The sequence below is a fragment of the Chinchilla lanigera genome, unplaced genomic scaffold, assembly GCF_000276665.1.
Source record: "Chinchilla lanigera isolate Chin_1 unplaced genomic scaffold, ChiLan1.0 scaffold00001, whole genome shotgun sequence".
Taxonomy (NCBI): Eukaryota; Metazoa; Chordata; class Mammalia; order Rodentia; family Chinchillidae; genus Chinchilla; species Chinchilla lanigera.
This window is the reverse complement of record NW_004955402.1, coordinates 11,846,871-11,866,972: the sequence shown is the minus strand read 5'-3', so window position 1 is coordinate 11,866,972 and position 20,102 is coordinate 11,846,871. Positions and strand designations below refer to the sequence as shown.

At 38.3% G+C, this 20,102-nt stretch overlaps 1 protein-coding gene across 1 annotated transcript in view; it reads right to left on the bottom strand.

Annotated features, from left to right (window-relative positions):
* LOC102020180 (laminin subunit alpha-3-like) overlaps window positions 1-20,102 on the bottom strand; it is a gene marked incomplete in the record, with an annotated part of 70,265 nt that overhangs the window by 44,822 nt on the left and 5,341 nt on the right. Inside the window, 2 exon segments of the mRNA XM_013505348.1 lie at window positions 5,889-6,041; window positions 16,306-16,342. Of these exon segments, the coding sequence (XP_013360802.1) occupies window positions 5,889-6,041; window positions 16,306-16,342 (190 nt within the window).

The window sequence follows — 20,102 nt, the reverse complement described above, 5'->3', positions numbered from 1 at the left end:
GTTATGTTCAGAATAGATCATTTTGATGGATTAAAATTTGCAGAACCAATATAAAATGGCTATATTTCTAAAACTGATACATAGATTTAACATAATTCCAATAAAAATACAAATAGCATTCCTCACAGACCTAGAGAAAACAATCTAAAAATTCATATGAAAGGAGAAGAGCTGCAGAGTAACCAAAGCAGTACTCGCTAACAAGAGCAAAGCAAGCAGCATCACAATCCCAGGTTTGAAGTTACATCACAAAACTACAGTGATAAAAACAGCATGGCACTGGCACAAAAATAGAAATGCAGATGAGTAGAACAGAATAGAGGAAGCAGAAACAACCCCAGACACATTCAACTGTTTGATCTTTGATGAAGGTGCCAAAAACACACTGGAGGGAAAATAGCCTCTTTAATAAATGGTACTGGGAAAAATGGATATCCACCAGCAGAAGATGGAGTCTAGATCCATATATCTTGTCATGTATAAACTGAAATAAAAATGGATTGACTATTTCAATGTTAAATCAGAAATACTTAAGTTGGTGGGATATAAAATAGGTAAACACTTGAAAACATAGCATGGGCAAGAACTTTCTGAACAGAACTCTGACAGCATAAGAAATAACACCAAGAATCAACAAATAAGATCACATCAAATTAAAAACCCTCAAAAACAATCAAAAACCCTCTGCACGTCAAAGGAAACAATCAATAGAGTGAACAGACAACCTACAGAGTGGGAAAAAAGCTTTGCCAGCTATTACTTAGGCAGAGGACTAACCTCTGGAATACATAAAGAGCTCAAGGAAAATTAGACTCCCCAAATAAAAGACCCAATCAAACAATGGCCAACCGAAATAAGTAGACCCTTCGAAGAAAACAGGTGGCCAACAAATACATGAAAAATGTTCACCATCTCTGGGCACTAAAAAATGCAAGTTAAAACAATGCCAAGATATCATTTTACTCCAGAAAGAATGGCTATCATCAAGAAATCAAATAATAATAAATGCTGATGAAGCTGTAAGCAAAAAAGGGATATATCTACATTGTTGGTGAGAATGTAAACTAGTACAACCACTTGAAGAGCAGTATGGAGATTCCTCAAAAAAATTAAAAATAGAAATTCTATTTGACCCACTATTCCCCTTCCAGGATACTTTCTGTAAGAGTTAAAGTCATCTTAGCACAGTGAAACATGCATGCCCATCTTTATAGCAGCACAATTCATAACAGCTTAATCTTGGAAACAGCCCATATGCACATCAACAGATGAATGGATAAAGAAAATGTGGTATTTATGGACAATGGAGTACTATTTTGTCATAAAGCAGGATAAACTTGGGGCATGTAGGTGAATGAATACAATTTAAGTCTATAATGTTAAGTGAAATAAATCAGACACAGAAGTTTAAATATTACATAGTTTTTCTTACCTGAGAAAGTTAAGTTATATGCAAAAAAGAAAATTAAGGATAGATAGAAAAAAATAGGGAGATCTTTTTCAAATAGGAGGGGAACAAGAGATGGAGGGAAGGGAAAGAAAACAAAATAGATTTCAAAAGAGAGAGAGCATTGAAGAGAAAATAAAAATACAGCTTTTCAAATGGGAAGAGAAACAAGAGTTGAAGGTTTCTTTCCCTTTCACGGTATCTATTGTACCTTTTGGATCTTATTTACTCTTTCAGTTTCTTACACTAGGGAGACAATACGATGTTTACACGTGGGTCTGACTAACTCCCATTTGAGTATGGTCTCTAGTGAAAGGGAAAGAAATGGCTCAAAAGAAAGCAACTGGGATAGAGGAAAGTTGAAAAGAAGGAAGGAAAAAAATGCATATATATATACATATATATATATACACACACAAGACAGCTAAGATAATTGTATTAGTATTTCTCTTAGTTCGCTGAAAGGAACAGTTTGTGTTTATACTGTTTGATCAATCTTACATGCCTGTGTCTGGAAATCTGAAGAACTACTCTGAACATAACAATATGCAATATAATAACCATTGTTAATTTCCTATCATCTTGTTTGGAAATTCTGTATCATTTTTGTTGTTTATTCTCTTTAAAAGAAAACAAATAACTACATAAAAAAGAGCTGAAGGGAACAGGGAGGAATGAAGGGGAGAGGGACAAACAGCACTGCGATGTGTTAGTGCGTGTACCAGCTCCCCATGATAAATGTAATTATTATGTGCTGTACACATGTACTAATAAAAATAAAATAACAAAATTCTCCTAACTACAGAAACTCACTTAAAAACAATACAATGAGCAACTTTTGGTCCTTATAGGTAAAATGTGCTGAACAGAGGTTAGCTGTTGTATGGCTAAGAAGAAATCATAGTTGAAATTGGGATCATAGAGTCCTTCACCCATGAAGGATCTGTGAATTAGAAGCAGATTGAAGGTGGAAATATTCTCAGGAGAGGCCTAATTTAGCACAACATATGGGCTAAAGAGGCTGAGAGGCTTTCTGCCACAAAAGTCCTTCTATACCAACTGAAATGAAAATAGCAACATTCATTCTAAGAAATGCCCAAACCATTCAATTTCCAGATTGTGGGCAGATCTATTTCCTCTTTAAGCTTTCTTTCGGGCAGTATTTCTTGTATGGCTCACTCTCTGTGTGCAGCGGTAGCCAGCACACAGTATGTCATTAGTACAGCACTAGCATTCGTTCTAGCGTGAGCAGTGACAGCACCTGACGACCCCATGTCCACCGCAGCAGCCTTCTTCCTCCTGCTCATAGCACCAGCTACACACAAGCATGTTGCTAAAGAAATCTTCTCTGCACCTGACTTTTCAATTACTCTTCCCTGTTTCCTTTCTTCTCATTGCAAGAAAACTCTTCAAAACACATTTGTGCAATAGGTGTTTCCTTTCCCCTCACATTAACCCTGCATCTTCCCACACGCAGGCTGTCTGTCCTCTTATCAAAGCCTCCAGTGACTTCCCATGTACAAACACAAGGTCAGCTGCTGGTCAGCTACCGGCCCTATGTTACCTGATACCAGCAGTATTGGACATGGTTTTCCTGTCTCCGTTTTTTTTTCCTTGCCACACTGCCTTTTCACGACTTCTTTTCTAGACAGCTTTAATTCACGCACCACACAATTCATCCATCAGAAGTATACAAGCCCATAGTTTTGGTATATTCTCAAAGTTGTCCAACTATCGTTACAGTTAACTTTGGAGTATTTTCATTGCCTCTCATTCAGATAACATACCCATTGGTAGTCCCTCCCCAGTTCCCTCCAAAACTCTCAGCCTTAGGGAACCACTCAGTTACTTTTCTCCGTAGTCTTGCCTATCTGGACCTCATCAGAATTATGTCATTGGAGCCATATGACATGTGATCCTTTATGACTAGCTTCTTACACAGAGCATGATGCTTTCTAGATTCATCTATGCTGTAGCATTCATCTGTATAATTCCTTTTTCTTATTGAATCATATTCCATTGTAGGTGTGTGACCTGTTTGGTTTATCTGTTCATCAGCTAATACACAGTTGAGCTGTTTCCCCTCTTGGGCCATTATGAGCCATGCTGCAACGAGCACTGATGAACAAAATTTTCTGTGGATGTGCGTTTTCATTTGTCTTTGATACACAAGTAGGAGTACAACTGCTGGGTCCAAGGGTAACTCGATATTCAACTTTTTGTTCAAACTATTTTTCCAAAGCAGCCGAACCATTTTAGATTTCCACCAGCAGTGCAGGAGTGTTCCAGTTTCTTCACAGCCTTACCATGGTTATTACCACCTTCTTTATGATAAGTACCCAACTGGTGTAAAATCATATCTCACTATGCTTTGATTTGGACCTCCCTAATGGTCAGAGATGTTCAGCATCTTATATATGCTAATTGGTTATTTGTGTATGTTCTTTGAAAAACTCTGTGTAGATCCTTGGTTTGTGTCTTAAAATTAGGTTCTTTGTATTGTTGAGTTGCACAGCTCACTCTTTTTTACATATTTCTTCATCTGGCTACATTACAGTTTGGGTCTTAAACTCCCCCAAAGCCCAAAGGTTCATATGCTGCAGGCTTTGTCCCCAACTGATGGCCCTACTGTGATGGAACCTTTAGGAGATAGAGCCTAGTGGAAGGACAGTAGTCACTGGGGGTGCATCCTCAAAGGAGACAGTGTTACCCCAGCATCTCTCTGTCTCTCTTTTTGTCTCTCTGTCTCTCTGTCTGTCTGTGTCTCTCTGTCTCTCTGTCTCTCTGTCTGTCTGTGTCTCTCTGTCTCTCTGTCTCTCTGTCTCTCTCTCTGTCTCTCTCTCTGTCTCTCTCTCTCTCTCTCTTTCTGTCCTCCCAGCTACCATGAGATAAGAAGCTTTGGTCTTATACACGCTCTAGGCCATGATGTCTACCTCTCTGCTGCTCCAAAGTGACAAAGCCAAGTGATCACAGCCCACAATGAGCCAAAATAAATCTTTCTTCCTTTAGGCTGATGATCTCAAGGATACTGTCACAATGATGTGGGGTGTTAGAATACCACACACTCTCAGTGGTCCTCCTCCCTTATCTGTCCCTCTATGCCAGTCTTTCCATGGCCCCTTCCCTTCTCCTTGACTTCCTGAAGCTGGAGAGCCTCAAGGTTCCACCCTGGATGTCTTCTTTTTCACTTTCATCCAACCTCATACTTTGATACCCTATAAGTGTCCTCAACTCCCAACTGTCCTCCACAGCAGGAGCCCCCCTGGCCAACAGCTTCAGACAGTGCATTGGGAAAGTATTTTCTGTTCCAGTGGCCCAGCGTCTCCCACTCCTTATCAGATATCACTGGCGCAGTAGTCCATTCTGACCCCACTGGAGGCGCTAGTAGGGCCGAAGCAGGAGACCCAAGTAACAGAAGAACAAAGCAGACTAGGACAATATTCAATGGTCTCTGAGAACTAATTATGATTGAAATCACAGTCCACAAAAGGAGCCCAGGACCTACATATAAAACCTACTGCTTTGGTAGTCTGGGTGCATAGAGTCAATATTTTCAGGAAAGAGATACTATAAAAATATCTTTGCCATACCTATGTTCGTTGCTGTGCTATTCATAAAGCCAAAAGTTGGAAGCAACCCAAGTGTCCATCAATGGATAAATGGATTTTAAAATGTGGTCTATACATACAATGGAATGTCATCAAGCTTTAAAAAAATAAGGAAATTCCTGGGACATGGTCAACATGGATGAAATTTGAAGATATTATGCTAAGCAAAACATCAGTCACAAAAAGAAATATTGTATAATTCCACTTCTATGAGGTTCTTAGAGTCATCAGCTCACAGGAAGTAGAACTGTGGCTGCCAGGGGCTGGACAGAGAGGGGATTGGGGATTAATGGATGCAGAGTTCAGTTTTGCAAGATGAAAAAGACACAAACAATTCTAGAGGTGGGAATGTCTGCAAAACAATGCCAATGTATAATACCACTGGACAGTAAACTTGAAAATAGTTAAAATGATGCCCTTCTGCTGTATTTCACCACAGTTGAGGAAGGGAGAGGCAGAGGAAGCAAAGTAAAAAGAGCTGAGCTGCGTTACCCATCTTGCCGGCTTCCCACAATGAATGTAATCATTACCTACTGCAAACATGCACTAATGCAATTTAAATTTTTTTAAAAATGAATCCTTGACAATAAAACCCTTGCAACTATTTTTACTGTTGTTTAATTGTCAGGTATGGAGATCTGCATTGTGACAGGCACTGTTCTGTCTATTTTAACGCAAATATTAAGATCAAAAAATTGATGTCACAGGTTGGACAAGGATTAGTAAATTAAACCTGAAGCTTGTTTCTTACAAAAAGTACTGTGAAATCAGAAACCACCACAGAAACACTGACCCAAAGGAATGCTCCCACTCCACTGGAAAGCAAAACTCACCTGACCCAGATCCAAGGTGAGGTTGACTTGGTTGTACTCCATGCCCACGGAGAGAGGAGGGCTTTGCCACCAACGTTCAGAGCCATCGATCGCATTGGAGGCTGGGTGTGCCTTCTGAGGGTCCTTGGAATCACAATAGTCACAGGACTGGCCCTAAGGAGGAGAAAAAACAAGCTCTTTTAGAAATGTCAAGGAACTGTTGCTTAACAATTTAGCATAAGTGGTACCCAGACAAAGATGAGTTTATACAGTTCAGTGGTCCCAACTTGGGGGATCCATCAGAATGTATTCTGAAGACAGTGGTAAGTCTTCCTCTTTTTCATTTAATCTTAAATCGTGTCACCTCTGGAGAGTTTATACCTCTGGAGACTGTTTCCAGAATATAGATTTATTTCTGTCCTCAACAGCTCTGCTCTCCCTGTCCCATACCATACTTTAGGAGCCTGCTGTATTGGGGGTGGAAAGATGTTTGCACTGCAACAAACCCATGTCCCTCTGCAGCTCTATGTGAGGCCCTGAGCTACAAAGAGGATCCCTGCCCAGTGGAGGCCTTAGGTATACAAACAGCCATCAGAGAAGTGGGGGTGTAGCAAGTGGCTCTGCAGAGTAGACCGCTGCAGTCAGAGGCCATAGACATTCGAGGGTGGAAGAGGTGACACTTAGGCTGCCTGGGAGGGTGGAGGAGAAGACTTTGGTGAGAGGAGCGAGCAGCAAGCAGGGAACGTGTTGCACGTTGGGGAACCAACATGAGCAAAGGCATGGAGGCCAGCTGGTCCAGTCTGTCTGAGGAGTGACTGAGGAGTGATAGGCAAGTCTTGACAGGTCAGGGGGAGCTGTGGCTGCCTGTGAACATTGGAGCCAGAAGTCAGAAATCAGTTCAAAAGGCAGCGGGAATCCATTTTCACCCAGCGCGATGTCTGTTGGGTATTACAATCTCCAAGTCCTAACTGAATTGCTCTTGTTTGGTTGGCAGATTCTTGTGATTCTGATTTTACGTTTTTGCTTTTTGAGGTGCACAATTTTACAGCCAGTTACATCTAAGAAGTTGAACCCAGGCCTTTCTTCTATGACTATATTTTAATGGGGTCAAATGTTCATGCTCAACCAGGGCTGGACTTGACATACTGAACTTTTCTGCTCTCAAACTAAATTATCATGGAGCGTAGCTACTGCTTAGAAGAGGGACAAAGAAGTACACTTATCCTCACAGTCTCTCCAGAAATGTGCTATGACAGAAGGGTCTCTCTGCTCTTAGCCAGCATCTTACATGTTAAATTTTAGATTCTCAAAGATAAATTTGATCCTTCTATATAACCAAATGTGCAACCAAATGTTTTGATCTAATATGCAGCTGATGGTTCTTTCCCTTGTGGTGAGATATTTGTGTAGATCCTTAGCATCTGATATTGTATGAAGCCATTTCTAGGACTCGGAAGCAGCATCTTAGCCCAACAGTTGGTGAAGTGAGAGACTCGGGTGGCCTGCTCTCCACTCTATCCCTACAGTCCAACGCATTGTACAGAAAGCAGTTCAACAAAGGAGGAACTGATTCCATGAGGAAGTTTTTTAAAAATGGGATTCCTTCTATAAAATTTGTCTTTAATGAGCTGCTTAATTAACAGTTTTTAAGGTAGGTCATCCAAACATTTATTTTGGGTATTTTCCCTCCAATGAGATTTAATTTTTATCACTTCTTTCTTACAGACCATCTTACCAGTTTAACTATCATTAAGTTCTGATTTCTCAGAGTTTAGATTTCCATATGGCTAAAGGCAACTTTCTTCCAAAAATCTGGAAGTAGGGCTGGGGATTTAGCTCAGCTGCACAGCGTCTGCCTGGCAAGCACAACATCGTGAGTTCGATTCCTAGTACCGGGAAAAAAAAAAATCTGGAAGAGTATGACTTCTATTTTTCTGCACAGAGTAGGGTATGATGCTTTTTTGTGTTCTAGTGATTCTCAATTCCAGCATAATAACAGTAATTGAAATAAACATTTGAAGAGCACCTGTTTTACACTAGGCACCATGCACTTCACACCTTCATGCTAAGAATATCCTTATCACTTCTGTTTCACAGCTGACACAACAGGGTGGAGAAGTTAAGTAATTTTTCCCAAAACCACACACTGGTTAATTGTAGGACCAGGGCCTAAATCCAGGGCCAGAGGAATAACATGTTAACCACTACCCCCTAACTCTCTTTCCACATCTAGCAGTTACACTCCACTTTCTTAGACATCTACAGATATTCTGGTTCATGTAACATTTCCTATAGTTTTATATTGTAACTGTAACAATGGCCTAAAAGCTATATCTCCAAGGCCTTTTTCATTTAGAATCATCTCTTTTTTTTTTTTTTTTTGTGGTGTGAATGTTCCCACTAAAATTCATGTTGATTGAATTGCTGAAGATGTAGGAACTTTAGACCTTATAAATGAATTAATGTTGTGCTTTGGGGAATGGCTTACTTATCATAGGTTTACTTATCATGGGGTTCCTGATGAAAATGTTGTCCTTGGCCTGCCTTCTCTCTCTTTCTGCTGTGCCTTCACTTGCCTTTCTGCCATATTATGATAAAACATAGATGCTCTATGCCAGCACCATGCTCTTGGACCTCTCAGTCTCCAGAACTATGAGCAAAATAAACTTCTGTTTTCCAAATATAAGCAGGCAGGCGTGTGCTGGACCCATGGTACCTGTTCCCTACATAAGCAAGCAGGCCAGCACCAGACCTGTGGCACCCTCCCGACCCCAACGTGAGCAAGAATGGGAACAGACAGAATCGTGCTGGACCCACAGCACTCATCCTCTGGATCTGAGGTGCCTCATCCCCAACACCAGCACACATGACACTAGTGCTTCCCCCACCCACGAGGGTGAGGTCATCCATCAACTCCACATCAGTTCTACATTTTGCTTCCCTTGTCATGAGCCAGCAGAGGTGAGGACTAGCCAAGTGACCTGATCTTAGAAGACAACAATATCTGGGGAGAGAAGGGACCAAAATCAGACCCCATGACCATCCACATTAAGTCTAACAGTTGACTTGAGCCCCTGCCCCCTTGGCTTACATTCAGCATAGATCAGAGGGCTGATAGAGTTTCCCATCTACCAATGTGAACAAGAACATGCATTGGCTTGAACAGTAATTGCAGCCAGGACTGAATGGTGCAGAAGATCCACTAGGGCAAAGAGAGCACCTCAAAAACCCATGGGCCCTAACACTAGGTGGAGAGAGTCATGGCTGTCTGGATCACAAAACAGCGCATCTTGGGGAAAACTGCTCATTCGAAAACACAGACTTTTCTTTCTCTAATTCCATTTTTTTAAATTTTTTCTATTTTTTTAATTTTCAACTTTCTTTCGTCAGATTTTTCAGAAGATCAGGGTTTTTTCTACCCCTTTCCCTCCTCTTTTAGTGTCTTGTCTCTCCTTCACTCTTTTCCCCTTTCCATTTTTTTCCTCTTCTTTCTCATCTTTCATTTTATCTCTATTCAACGTATCTGGCCATTAAAGAAATACAAATTACAACACTAAGAGAACATCTTACTCCAGAAAGAACGGCTAACATCAAGACATCAAATAATACCAAAATTTGGTGAGGTTTGTGGGGTTGGGGAAAAGGAACCCTGCCACATTGTTGGTGGGAATCTAAACTAGTACAACTACTATGGAGATCAGTATTCAGAATATTCAAAATATTAAAAATAGAAATTCCATTCAGCCTAGCTATTTCCCTTCTAGGAATCTTCCCAAAGAGTTAAAGTCATCATATTATGGTAATAAATGTATACTCATGTTTATAGAAGCACAAATTTATAATAGCTAAATCTTGGAAACAGCCTACATCCCATCAATAGATGAGAGATAAAGAAAATTTGGTATTTATACACAGTGGTGTACTACTCTGTCATAATGAAGGATAAATGTTTGAGACATTTGTAGGTAAATGGATGCACCTCAAGACCATAATGTTAAGTGAAACAACTCAGACACACAAGTTTAAATATTGTTTTGTTTCTCTTGTGTGAGAAATGCAGAGGGCAAATAAGGAGCACAATGGAGGATAAATATTGAGAAGTAGGAAGAACAAGTTCAACTGGGAAGGGAACAATGGAGGGGAGAGGGAGAGGGAGGAGAAGGAAAGGAAAAGAAAACAAGAATGGAAGAGAAAAAATGAAAACAAAGCTTGTGTAAATGGGGGGAAAGAGGGGTTCAAGGGCATGGAGAGAAATGGGAAAAAAGAAGAATCAAGATATATTATGTATACGTACAAATTTCCTATGATGAATGTGATCAATATGTATAACAGATATGTACTGATAAAAAAGTTTTTAAAAATCAGACTCAAGTTTAAATATTGCATAGTTTCTCTTATATGAGAAACCCAAAAAGAACAAAATGAAGGATAGGTAACAGGAAGTGGGGAGATCATTTACAAATGGGAAGGGGAAAAAGAGATAGAGGGAGGGTGGGGAAGGAAGACAAAAGAAAGTTAAAAAGAATCTAAGAAAAAGTGAAACAGATCTCTTTCAAATGGGAAAGGGATGGAGTTGGAGGGAGCATAGAGGGATGGAAGGAGAAGGGGATGAAAATGAATTAAGATGTGTTGTCTACACATACAAACTTCTCACAATGAATGCAGTTTTATGTACTACAAATAAGTACTACTAAAGATAATTGTACACAAAAAACTTTAAATGTTTAAAAACATAAGCCTAGAAATTCTACACAACCTAGCCATTTCTCTTTAAGCATCTTCCCCAAAAAGTTAGACATCATGTCAGAGTGATGCATGTATACCCATATTTATAGCAGCACAATTCATAGTAACCAAATGTTGGGAGTGATGTATATGTCCATCAACAGATGAGTGGGTAAAGAAAATGTGGTGTTAACACACAATACAGTACAACTCTAACATAAAGATAAACTTGAGTCATTTGTAGGAAAATGGATACACCTTGAGACCATAATGTTAAGTGATATAAATCAGACACACAAGTTTAAATATCACTTGGTTACTCTTACATTAGAAACCCAAAATAAAGAACAAAATAAAAGATAATAGGAAGTAAGGAGATAAACTTTCTCAAATGTGAAGGTGGTCAAGAGATGGAGCAGGCAGAGAGCGGATAGGAAGGGGATGAAAAAAGAATAAAGATATGTTATGTACAAGTCCAAACACCCCACAAGGAATGTAAACATTATGTACTGCAAACATGTAGTAATAAAAAATTTAAAATAATACTAATTAGAAAGTTTGGCTTCTTTAAGTTAGTTTTCAATGGTCAAGATGGGAATTTTTATTCAAATACTTTATTAAAATATTCCTCCTCTTTTCTTTGTCTCTATCTTGAAGTGCTGCTCAACACCTCAAATATCATATTCACTTCCAATAAAATTATGTGAAAAGTCAAAAAGAATTCAGCAATCCCCTGGAGGGAATCAGAGTGTGGGTTTAGATGTGAAAAGTTAGAAGGGTGGCTTCTGCAAAAGTCTATCCAGCCTTCTACATCATTTTTTTACAGTTCTTCAAGGAGATTTAAATCTGTGTAGAAAACCTTCATAAATGAATAGACTTGGAGTTGAGAAATCTCAGGGAGACCAAGTTTATAGTCAATCGCTGAGATTAAGACCTGACACTACAAAATAAGATTTCAAGAGAAGACAGCAATGCTGACAGACAGGTTTTAAAAATGCAAAGCCTGATAAGCCCTTTTAATTTCTTTTTTTTTTTTTTATTTTTGGTGGAACAGACTGCAAACCATTGAGAAAACCCTTTTATTCCTATGAGTATCACAGGAACAGGCTTCATTCATTTTTTTCTGTAGTCATACCTTCTAAAAGACATATTAGTTTCATTGCTTGTTTAAGACTAAGATACACTGGGAACCACAAATGATGGAACAACCACACTTCAGGATCTCTGGGGTCACCCTACCACAGTGACTGGTTGGGAAATGGCCACAAAAGATAGTATCAGAAAGAGATAGGACTATTCACAGGCTTCTGGAGACGTTTAAGCAGTGGTAAGCTCATGCTGTGGAGGACACAGTGGTTCAGTCCACCACTGTGGTCAGAAGCCAGGCTAGTCATGCATAATTTTTTGAAGAGGCTCAGTCTGAAAACACTGGGCTTCAATCCAGTGGATTGCTTCATTGCCCTTGCTGCTAACTTGCTGTGAAGTACTCAGTAGTCTATTTCCCCATCCATCAACGTGTTCAGTGACCTACTGTTGCTTAGTTATTTGCCACATTCTGGGGTGTATGGACAAAGGTCCCTCTGAGCAAGTGAGGTACCTCACACGATGATAGGCCCCAGAGCTAGTCAGACTATCAGTGGTTTAGGGTGCACAGAAGGGTACAAATACTAAAAGCCTCCAGAGTGAATACAGCTCTAAGCCAGACAACATACCACTGACTGACCTTGCCAAGCAAGAAAGATAGGGCAGAACTCAGCACTCACAGAGCAAAAAGTGCATGTGGAAACAAAGCAGGCCCAAGGTTGTGATTCTCTGTCCCTCCCCAATATCTGGTGGATACCAATACTACAGTTCCTAGAAAGATACTACCCAACCAAATCATTCAACATGAAAAAAAAAACTTGGACTCATTTCTCTTTTTCATTATTTATTTTTGTGGGGCTTGCTTGTTTTTATTTCCTTTTCTGTCTTGGGTTTATTTTTTTTCTTTTTCTTGACTTTTTAGTTACTTTTACCTAATTCTATTTACTTCTTTACCCTTTAACTGGATTTTTAATTCATTTTCTCTCCTTCTCACCTTCTTTCATTTTCAAATACTGCTGCTCTGAGTTTTCCCTTTCCTCACCATTCTGTTTTTACTATTATTATTACTATTAGACTTTATTAATTTTTAGCTACTTAGCTGAGTTCTTTTCTGCTGTCAATAGTGACATAGTTATTGCTTTTAGTAAATCTTAACTATTTGTCAACCTCTGGTTTGTGTTTGTCTCTATATTGATTATCACTTAAAAAGGAAGACCAGACAGTCTACTGGGAATTAGGAAACAATCAACCATTAGAAAATCAACAAAATGTTTTCACCAATCTATAATAACTCTGAAAGTAAACAGTTTTAATTCTTTAATTAAAAGACACAGATTGTCAGAGTGGATTAAAAAACAAGACCCAACTGTGCTGCTTGCAAGAAACACACCTCACTAGCAAAGACATACACAGACTGAAAGTGAAAGGATAGAAACAATATTCCACATATGGAATTTGAAAACCAGCAGGAGTAGCTACACTCATATCTAACAAAGCACACTTCAAGACAAAATTAGTCAGACCAGAAAAAGATGACTGCTATATAAAGGGCAAAAGGAACAATTCACCAAGAAGCTATAACAGTTGAAAGTATATACACACTGAACATTAGTGTGCCAAACTTCATAAAACAACACAACATAAAAAGACAAATAGACCCCAATCCAATAATAGCAGGTAACTTCAGTACTTCACTCACCAATAGGTAGGTCATCCAGACCAAAAAAAAATCAACATAAAAACATCAGAGTTAAACTACACTACAGATCAAATGGATTTAACAGATGTCTACAGAACATTCCACCCAACAACTACAGATTCACATTCTTCTCAACAGTTCAGAGAACATTCTCTCATATAGATCATATTTTAGACCCTAAAGCAAACCTTAACAAATACCAAACATTGAAATAATTTCTTACATCTTATGAAATACCATAATGGAATGAAACTACAAATCAACAGTAAAGGAAATTACAGAAATTATACCAACACATAAAGATAGAACACTTCACTTTTGAATGATCAGTGGGTCCTGATTAGGGAGGAAATTTTAAAATTCCTAGAATCAAATGAAAATGGAAATACAACATATCAGAGTCTCTGGAATACAGTGTCATAACCTAGGGATTATTACTAATCCTTAATCCAGCTTTGCATCTGAGGCCCAGTAATTTTAAATAGTCATAAATAAAGAAGAGCAGGACAAAAATTGAGAGAAGTCAGAGAAGGGGAAAAACAGATGGAGAAAAGGCATGAGGGGAAGAGAATGAACAATTATTCATCCATGTAACTGAGCATGTTTTACATTAGACCTCTGAACTTACTAGTCCTACATCCTATAACACAGGGCACTGAAACCTTGTGCCCAATGACACATCTCCACATTTGTCCCTCATCACCACTCTCTATGCTGTCTGTATTTGATTTTTTTTTTTTTTTAGAGTCTGTCATGTGGAGTTTGCCTTTCTGTGCCTTGCTTATTTTATTTAGCATAATATCCCTCAGGTTCATCCATGTTATGATAAATGGTAGGATTTTCTTCTTTTTTAATGCTGAATAACATTGCATTGTGTGTATCACAATTTCTCCACCACTCACTTTTCAGTGGATGCTTAGGGTCTCCATATCTGGGCTGTTGTGAACACTGCTGCCACAAGCAGAAGTGCTGACTGTGATGACTATTTGTGCTAGTTTTGCTAACAATAAGATGCTGGGTGAGGGCAGAAGCAATGCACAATGTCCAGTGCTGTTGACCTCCAGGAACCACTGAAGGGTGGCACTGGCCTGACATCCCTGAATCAACCCATAGGACATCACACACCCAGTGAGTTGTGTTCATACCACACTGCATGATGGAATCTTTATCTTCTGCTGTGTTCTTCATATGTAAAGGTGACTCCTAAAAGGGCTGATCCCTAAGTATTTGTTCAGCTAAGAGCTTCTCTCACTCTGTTTAGGGACCACATTTTGAGTTAGCAGATTAGAAAGTCTGAAAAGCACAGACCCTAGATCCATCCATTGAGACTTGTGCAGTGTTCCCCATCTGTCTTCCAAACCATGTTGAAACCCAGATGTTTTGTTGTTTTTGTTGGTGTGTCTTTGTTTTGCTTTTTGTTCATTTTTTTGTCAAACAGTACTTTCACTGGAGTGATGCTCCAGCAGGAAAATTCTATGCTGGAGTTGCCTTTCAACATTTCGTCAAGCGTTTCTGGAACACCTTTATTCCCGGGACACAAGCTGCCACAAGGAAGACAGACATGAGCAGGAAGAAGCCACCCCACCTTCAGGAAGCTGCTGATTTAATAAGGAAGCAGACAGGCTCCAAGGGCACAAGGGAATTAGACAAGTGGTGCAAAGCGTAGCTGGAGCTCTACGGAAAGTGTAGTTAGCTCAGCAATTGTTTCATGGCACAGTGGGTGAGAGTGTGAACCCAGAAGCTGGAGTACCTGGATTTGAATCCCGGCTACCACACTAGCTGTGTGGTCTTGGGCACATCACTTAACTTAGCTGTGCTTCAGGTTCTTCATCTATAAAATGAGCATCCCAATAGTACCTTTCTCATTAATTCATAAATGGTAACAATTAAGCCAGTGTATGTAAGGTGCTTTTGGACAGTGCCAAGTATCAATAAGTGAGGAATATGTGTGTTAAGTGAATGTCCTTTCTGGTGCAGGAGAGCAAGGCTCCTGGTCACTAGGCTGTTTCCCCCACTTCTACCATCTTGTTCCCTCATTTCATATAATTTCTGTATAATCTATGCGATATAAGCTACAGCTTTAAAGTAATGGAGAAACTGTTCTTTCCCCCAGCTTGGGCAGTTAAAACGTGTACAATCACTTAATCCCCATATTTCTGTACAGCCAATATTCATTTATTACTTCCACATGTAGGTTTTGATGTCTACTATGGGAAAACCACTGAGAAAATCCAGTGTTCGTGACACTGAAAAACTAGAACCCATGGGACTCAACAGGCTGGCTTTCCCCAGGGCAGTTTCCACCCTGTCAACATGAGAGGTCTAATAAGCAGCTCTTCCTTGCAAATCAGGAAAGGGTTCCCTGCCCCTGAGGTGCTACAGCCCTGCCCAGGCTGCACTGTAGCCCCTAACTCACACTCTTGACCAGGTCATCACTACCTACGGCAACTTGGGCTGAGTCCACTGACTCAGACAACATTAACAAATATCTCCTCACGAGGCATGTGAATGCAGAGCATTGAGCAAGAGTTAACTCAGCTTCCTTAAGTGCCTAAATCACAACCCGAAACAAATTATGATCTGAGAAAATACATTATTGCCACCTCAAATAACCTCAAAAATTAAATGCTCTCCTCAAATGTTACTTTATGTGCTAAAAATGTATCACTACATGAACAAATATTGCCTAAAACTAACATAAGTAAATACTGTCTAAAACTAAATATTTCCGAGAACAGTTGTACACTGTTGTACACTGCTGTACTGTAGAAGGCTATAGAAGTCTTTATGCTTGTTGATTATTTAGCATATCAAATGTATTCAGTACATAATATACTATACATTTCATTATTAAAAGAATTTTACTTAAAAATTTTAAATGATTATTTAAAGTAAAATGATTATTTAAAGCAAAGTATTTTTGTAGCTTACCACTTTAGAGGTCTCATTGAAGCAAAGTTTTTTCACTCTATGAGAAAAACTTTATGAGGATTAACTTGGTTCCAAGAAATGTTCTAAGTGCTTTTCATCCACTCAATAAAACTATGAGATAGATGCTATTATTAGTCCTGTTTTCTATATGGGGAATTTGACATTATGCAATTTGCCAAAGTAAGAAAGCTGTCAGAGTTAAAATTTAAATTCAGTTACATAATTTTTAACAGAGTCAGAATTCTTCACTATTGAGAGTTTTGATAATATATATAAGGAGATGGTACTATATCTCTTGTCAGAGGGGTTTCCCTGGCCTCCTAAGAAAATTAGGCCTTAAAAAGGCTACTGTACATAAGTCTTTACACTAACTCCTCTTCCCATCCTTAGCATCTAGCATCATGTGTGCATCAATTAATTAATTAATTGATTGAGTTAAAGGCATACAGATTGCAAACAGAGAAGTAAAACATACATAACTATGTATGTAGAAAATTCTAGAGTCTACAAGAAAGCAGTAAGGTCCCAACATACAAGGTCAATATCCAAAAATCAACTGCATTTCTAATGTTGATGTGTGTATATATGAGTTAGGAGATACCTGTGGTCTCCCAGCTCTCTTCCCTGAAGGGCTTTGAAACAATGACACACCAGCAACAATGAGCACAGCAAGCACCCAGATCATGGCTTCAAAGCACCACACTCAATAAAAAAAACCAGAACTCCATAAAGAAGTAATTGATTTCAGGGCTGAGGCAGAGAAATTTTAAAATGACCCTAAAATATCGAGTGGTACCAGAACAAAGAAACAAACAACAAAGTTGGGATATGGTGGTATCATCAAAAATGAAGTAAGAAGGTCCAAAGATTTGTTCCTTGACTGAAGTAACAACTAAACTGGCCAAAAATAAAACACTGTCAGATTCAACTTTTTCAGAACTTTAGCAGCTGTTAAAAGCTTACAGCAATCTATAATCAGGCATAGGTCAACTGAAATTCTCTAACATAAAGAACAGAAAGGAAAACACAATGAAAAAATAAATAAAGTCTAAAGGATCTGGGGAATATTCACTAAGTACATCAACATACATATTATAGGAGCCTCAGAAGGAGAGAACAAAAAGAGAAGAAATTACATCTGAAAAAAATCATGGCTAAAAACTTTCCAAATTGGTGAAAGACATTAATCTCTCCAAGAAACTCAACAAAGGCCAAGCAGGATAAACTCAGAGACTCACAGCATGATACATTATAATAAAACTGTTAAAAGCTGGAAAGAATATTGAAAACAGCAAGAGAGAAGCAATTCATCACACGCTGAGAATCCTCAATTGGATTACCAACCCTTTTCTTATCAGAAATCATGGAGATCAGAAGGCGACAAAATGACATAATGGAAGTGCTGGAGGGAAAGAAGCTGTCCATCAGGAATTACCCTTCAAAAAGTAAAAACCTAATACATTCCCAAATAAACAAGGAAGTTTAGGGAATTCCCAAACAAATTTAGGGAATTCATTGCTAGTAGACTTGCCCTATAAGAAATGATAAAAGGAGTCTTTCAGGCTGAAATGAAAAGAGGCTAGAAAGTAATTCAAAGCCATACTAAGATATAAATGGCACTCGTACAGGTAAGTCCATAAATAAATACAAAAGCTAGCATTATCGTATTTTTAGTTTGTAACTCCTCTTTCTTTCATATGTGACTTACAAGATAAGGGCATAAAACAGTAATTGTAAATTTAAACTAATGAACAGGAGCATATGATGCTGTAATCTGCAACAACAACATAAAAAGTAGTAACAGCTGTGTAAGAGCAGAATTTGGGGTGCTACTGAAGTTAGTCTGGTAATAATTTGAACTGAAATGTTATAAATTTACGGTGCCAATTTTAATCCTCAAAAATAACAACTAAGAAAATAACTTTAACATGTACAGATTAGGAAATGGGGAAGGAGTCAAAATGGTACCTAGAAAAGTGAATTAAAGACAAAAGCAGGCAATGAGAGAATAACAGTAATAAAAAAAAAACACATAAAAAACAAGTGCAAAATGACAGAAATCCTTCTTTATCAATAAACACTTTTTTAAAATCACAAATTAAAAGACAGATTGGCAGAATAGATTTTTTAAAAACATAATCCAAATATATACTATGTATAAAAGCCATTGTATAGCCTAATACACAAATAGGTTGAATGTGAAAGAATGAAAAAAAGTATTCCATGCATATAAGCAAAAGAGAGCTAGCACGACAGTCCTGATGTCAGACAAAATGTACTTCAAGTCTAAAACTGATACAAGAGACAATGATGGGCATCACATGTTGTTAACAGGGTCACCCATTAGGAACATAAGACCATCATAAACATATCTGCACCAAACAATAGAACCCTAAATATGTTTGAAGCAAAGATTGGCAGACTTGAAGGTAGAAACACATGATTCAATACCTGTTTCATAAGAGACAATATCTTAAAACTTAAACTTACTATATGGTGGATCTAGCAAAATCATTCCTAGGAATCTACCCAAGATAAGGAAAGCATATGTCCACACAAAGACTTGTTTGTGAAGTGTCACAGCAGCCTTATTATAACAGACAAAATGAGAAGCAAGGCAAATGTCCATCAGTTAGTGACTGGATGAAGAAAAATGCTGTATATCTATGAAACATAATACTACTTAGCAATGAAAACAAACTACCGAATCATGCAACAATATAAATGAGCCTCTAAAGCATTGTGAGTGAAAGAAGCCAGGCACAAAAGGCTACATATTATATGATTCTATTTATATGAAATTTCCCAGAAAGACAAATGTATAGACACCCACATGTTTCAGTGGTTGCCTAGGATGGTAACAAGTACAGGAAGTGAGAGCATGGGCTCAAAAGAACTTTGGAGGCTGGTGAAAACATTCTAAAACTGGATCCTAGTGACAGCTGTGCATACCTATAAATTTGCTAAAAAGTTTTATTTGCGTAGATATGTCTTATAGGATGCAAGTAATACATCAAATAAAACTGCAGATAAGATGACTCATCCCTCAAAAATAGCTTTGGTTTGATACAAAAAATATAATTTTCATATATACACTATAGATATGTAACACACATATATTTTTTGGAATGATTTGGGCACCATCCTCTTACAAATATTTGGCTAGAATTCATGGTACCTTTTTGCTTTCTCCTTTTCCTACGACTGTATTTTTTTTCTTTCAGATTAAATGATCCAGACTCTCAGTGAGAACACTAATTCTGAGCATAAAGTAAAATTGTTAAAATCAAGGGTTGAACACTTGCAGTTCCAACTAACTGTTCATCAGCAATTCTAAAGATCCAGAAGTTCTAACTGGAGTGTGGTGTGTGTCTGAAATCCCAGCACTAGGGAAGCTGAAGGAGGAGGATTTCTATGATCTCAAGGACACCCAGGGCTACAAAGTAAATTTAAGGATAGCCTTCATAGTGAGACTGTATCTCAGAAACCAAAAAAACAAAAACAAACAAAAAAACTCTATACTCTCCAGTAATCTGTAGTTTATTGGGAAAAAAGTTCAATTGCCTCAAGTCCTATGTATAAAACCCTGTTACTTAGCTGTGAGTGAACTTTGCTCTCCAGGGAAAAACATTTATGTTTATCTTCTCTGTGTGATTTGTACATAAGCATTCAATACTGAAATTCAGATAATTTCCACAGCCAAGGAACAAATACTAGGAAAATTATTCACCAAAAAACCATCCATCCTTAAATTTCCGACTCTAGTCATTTGTTTAAAGTATCAAAATAATTCTTTT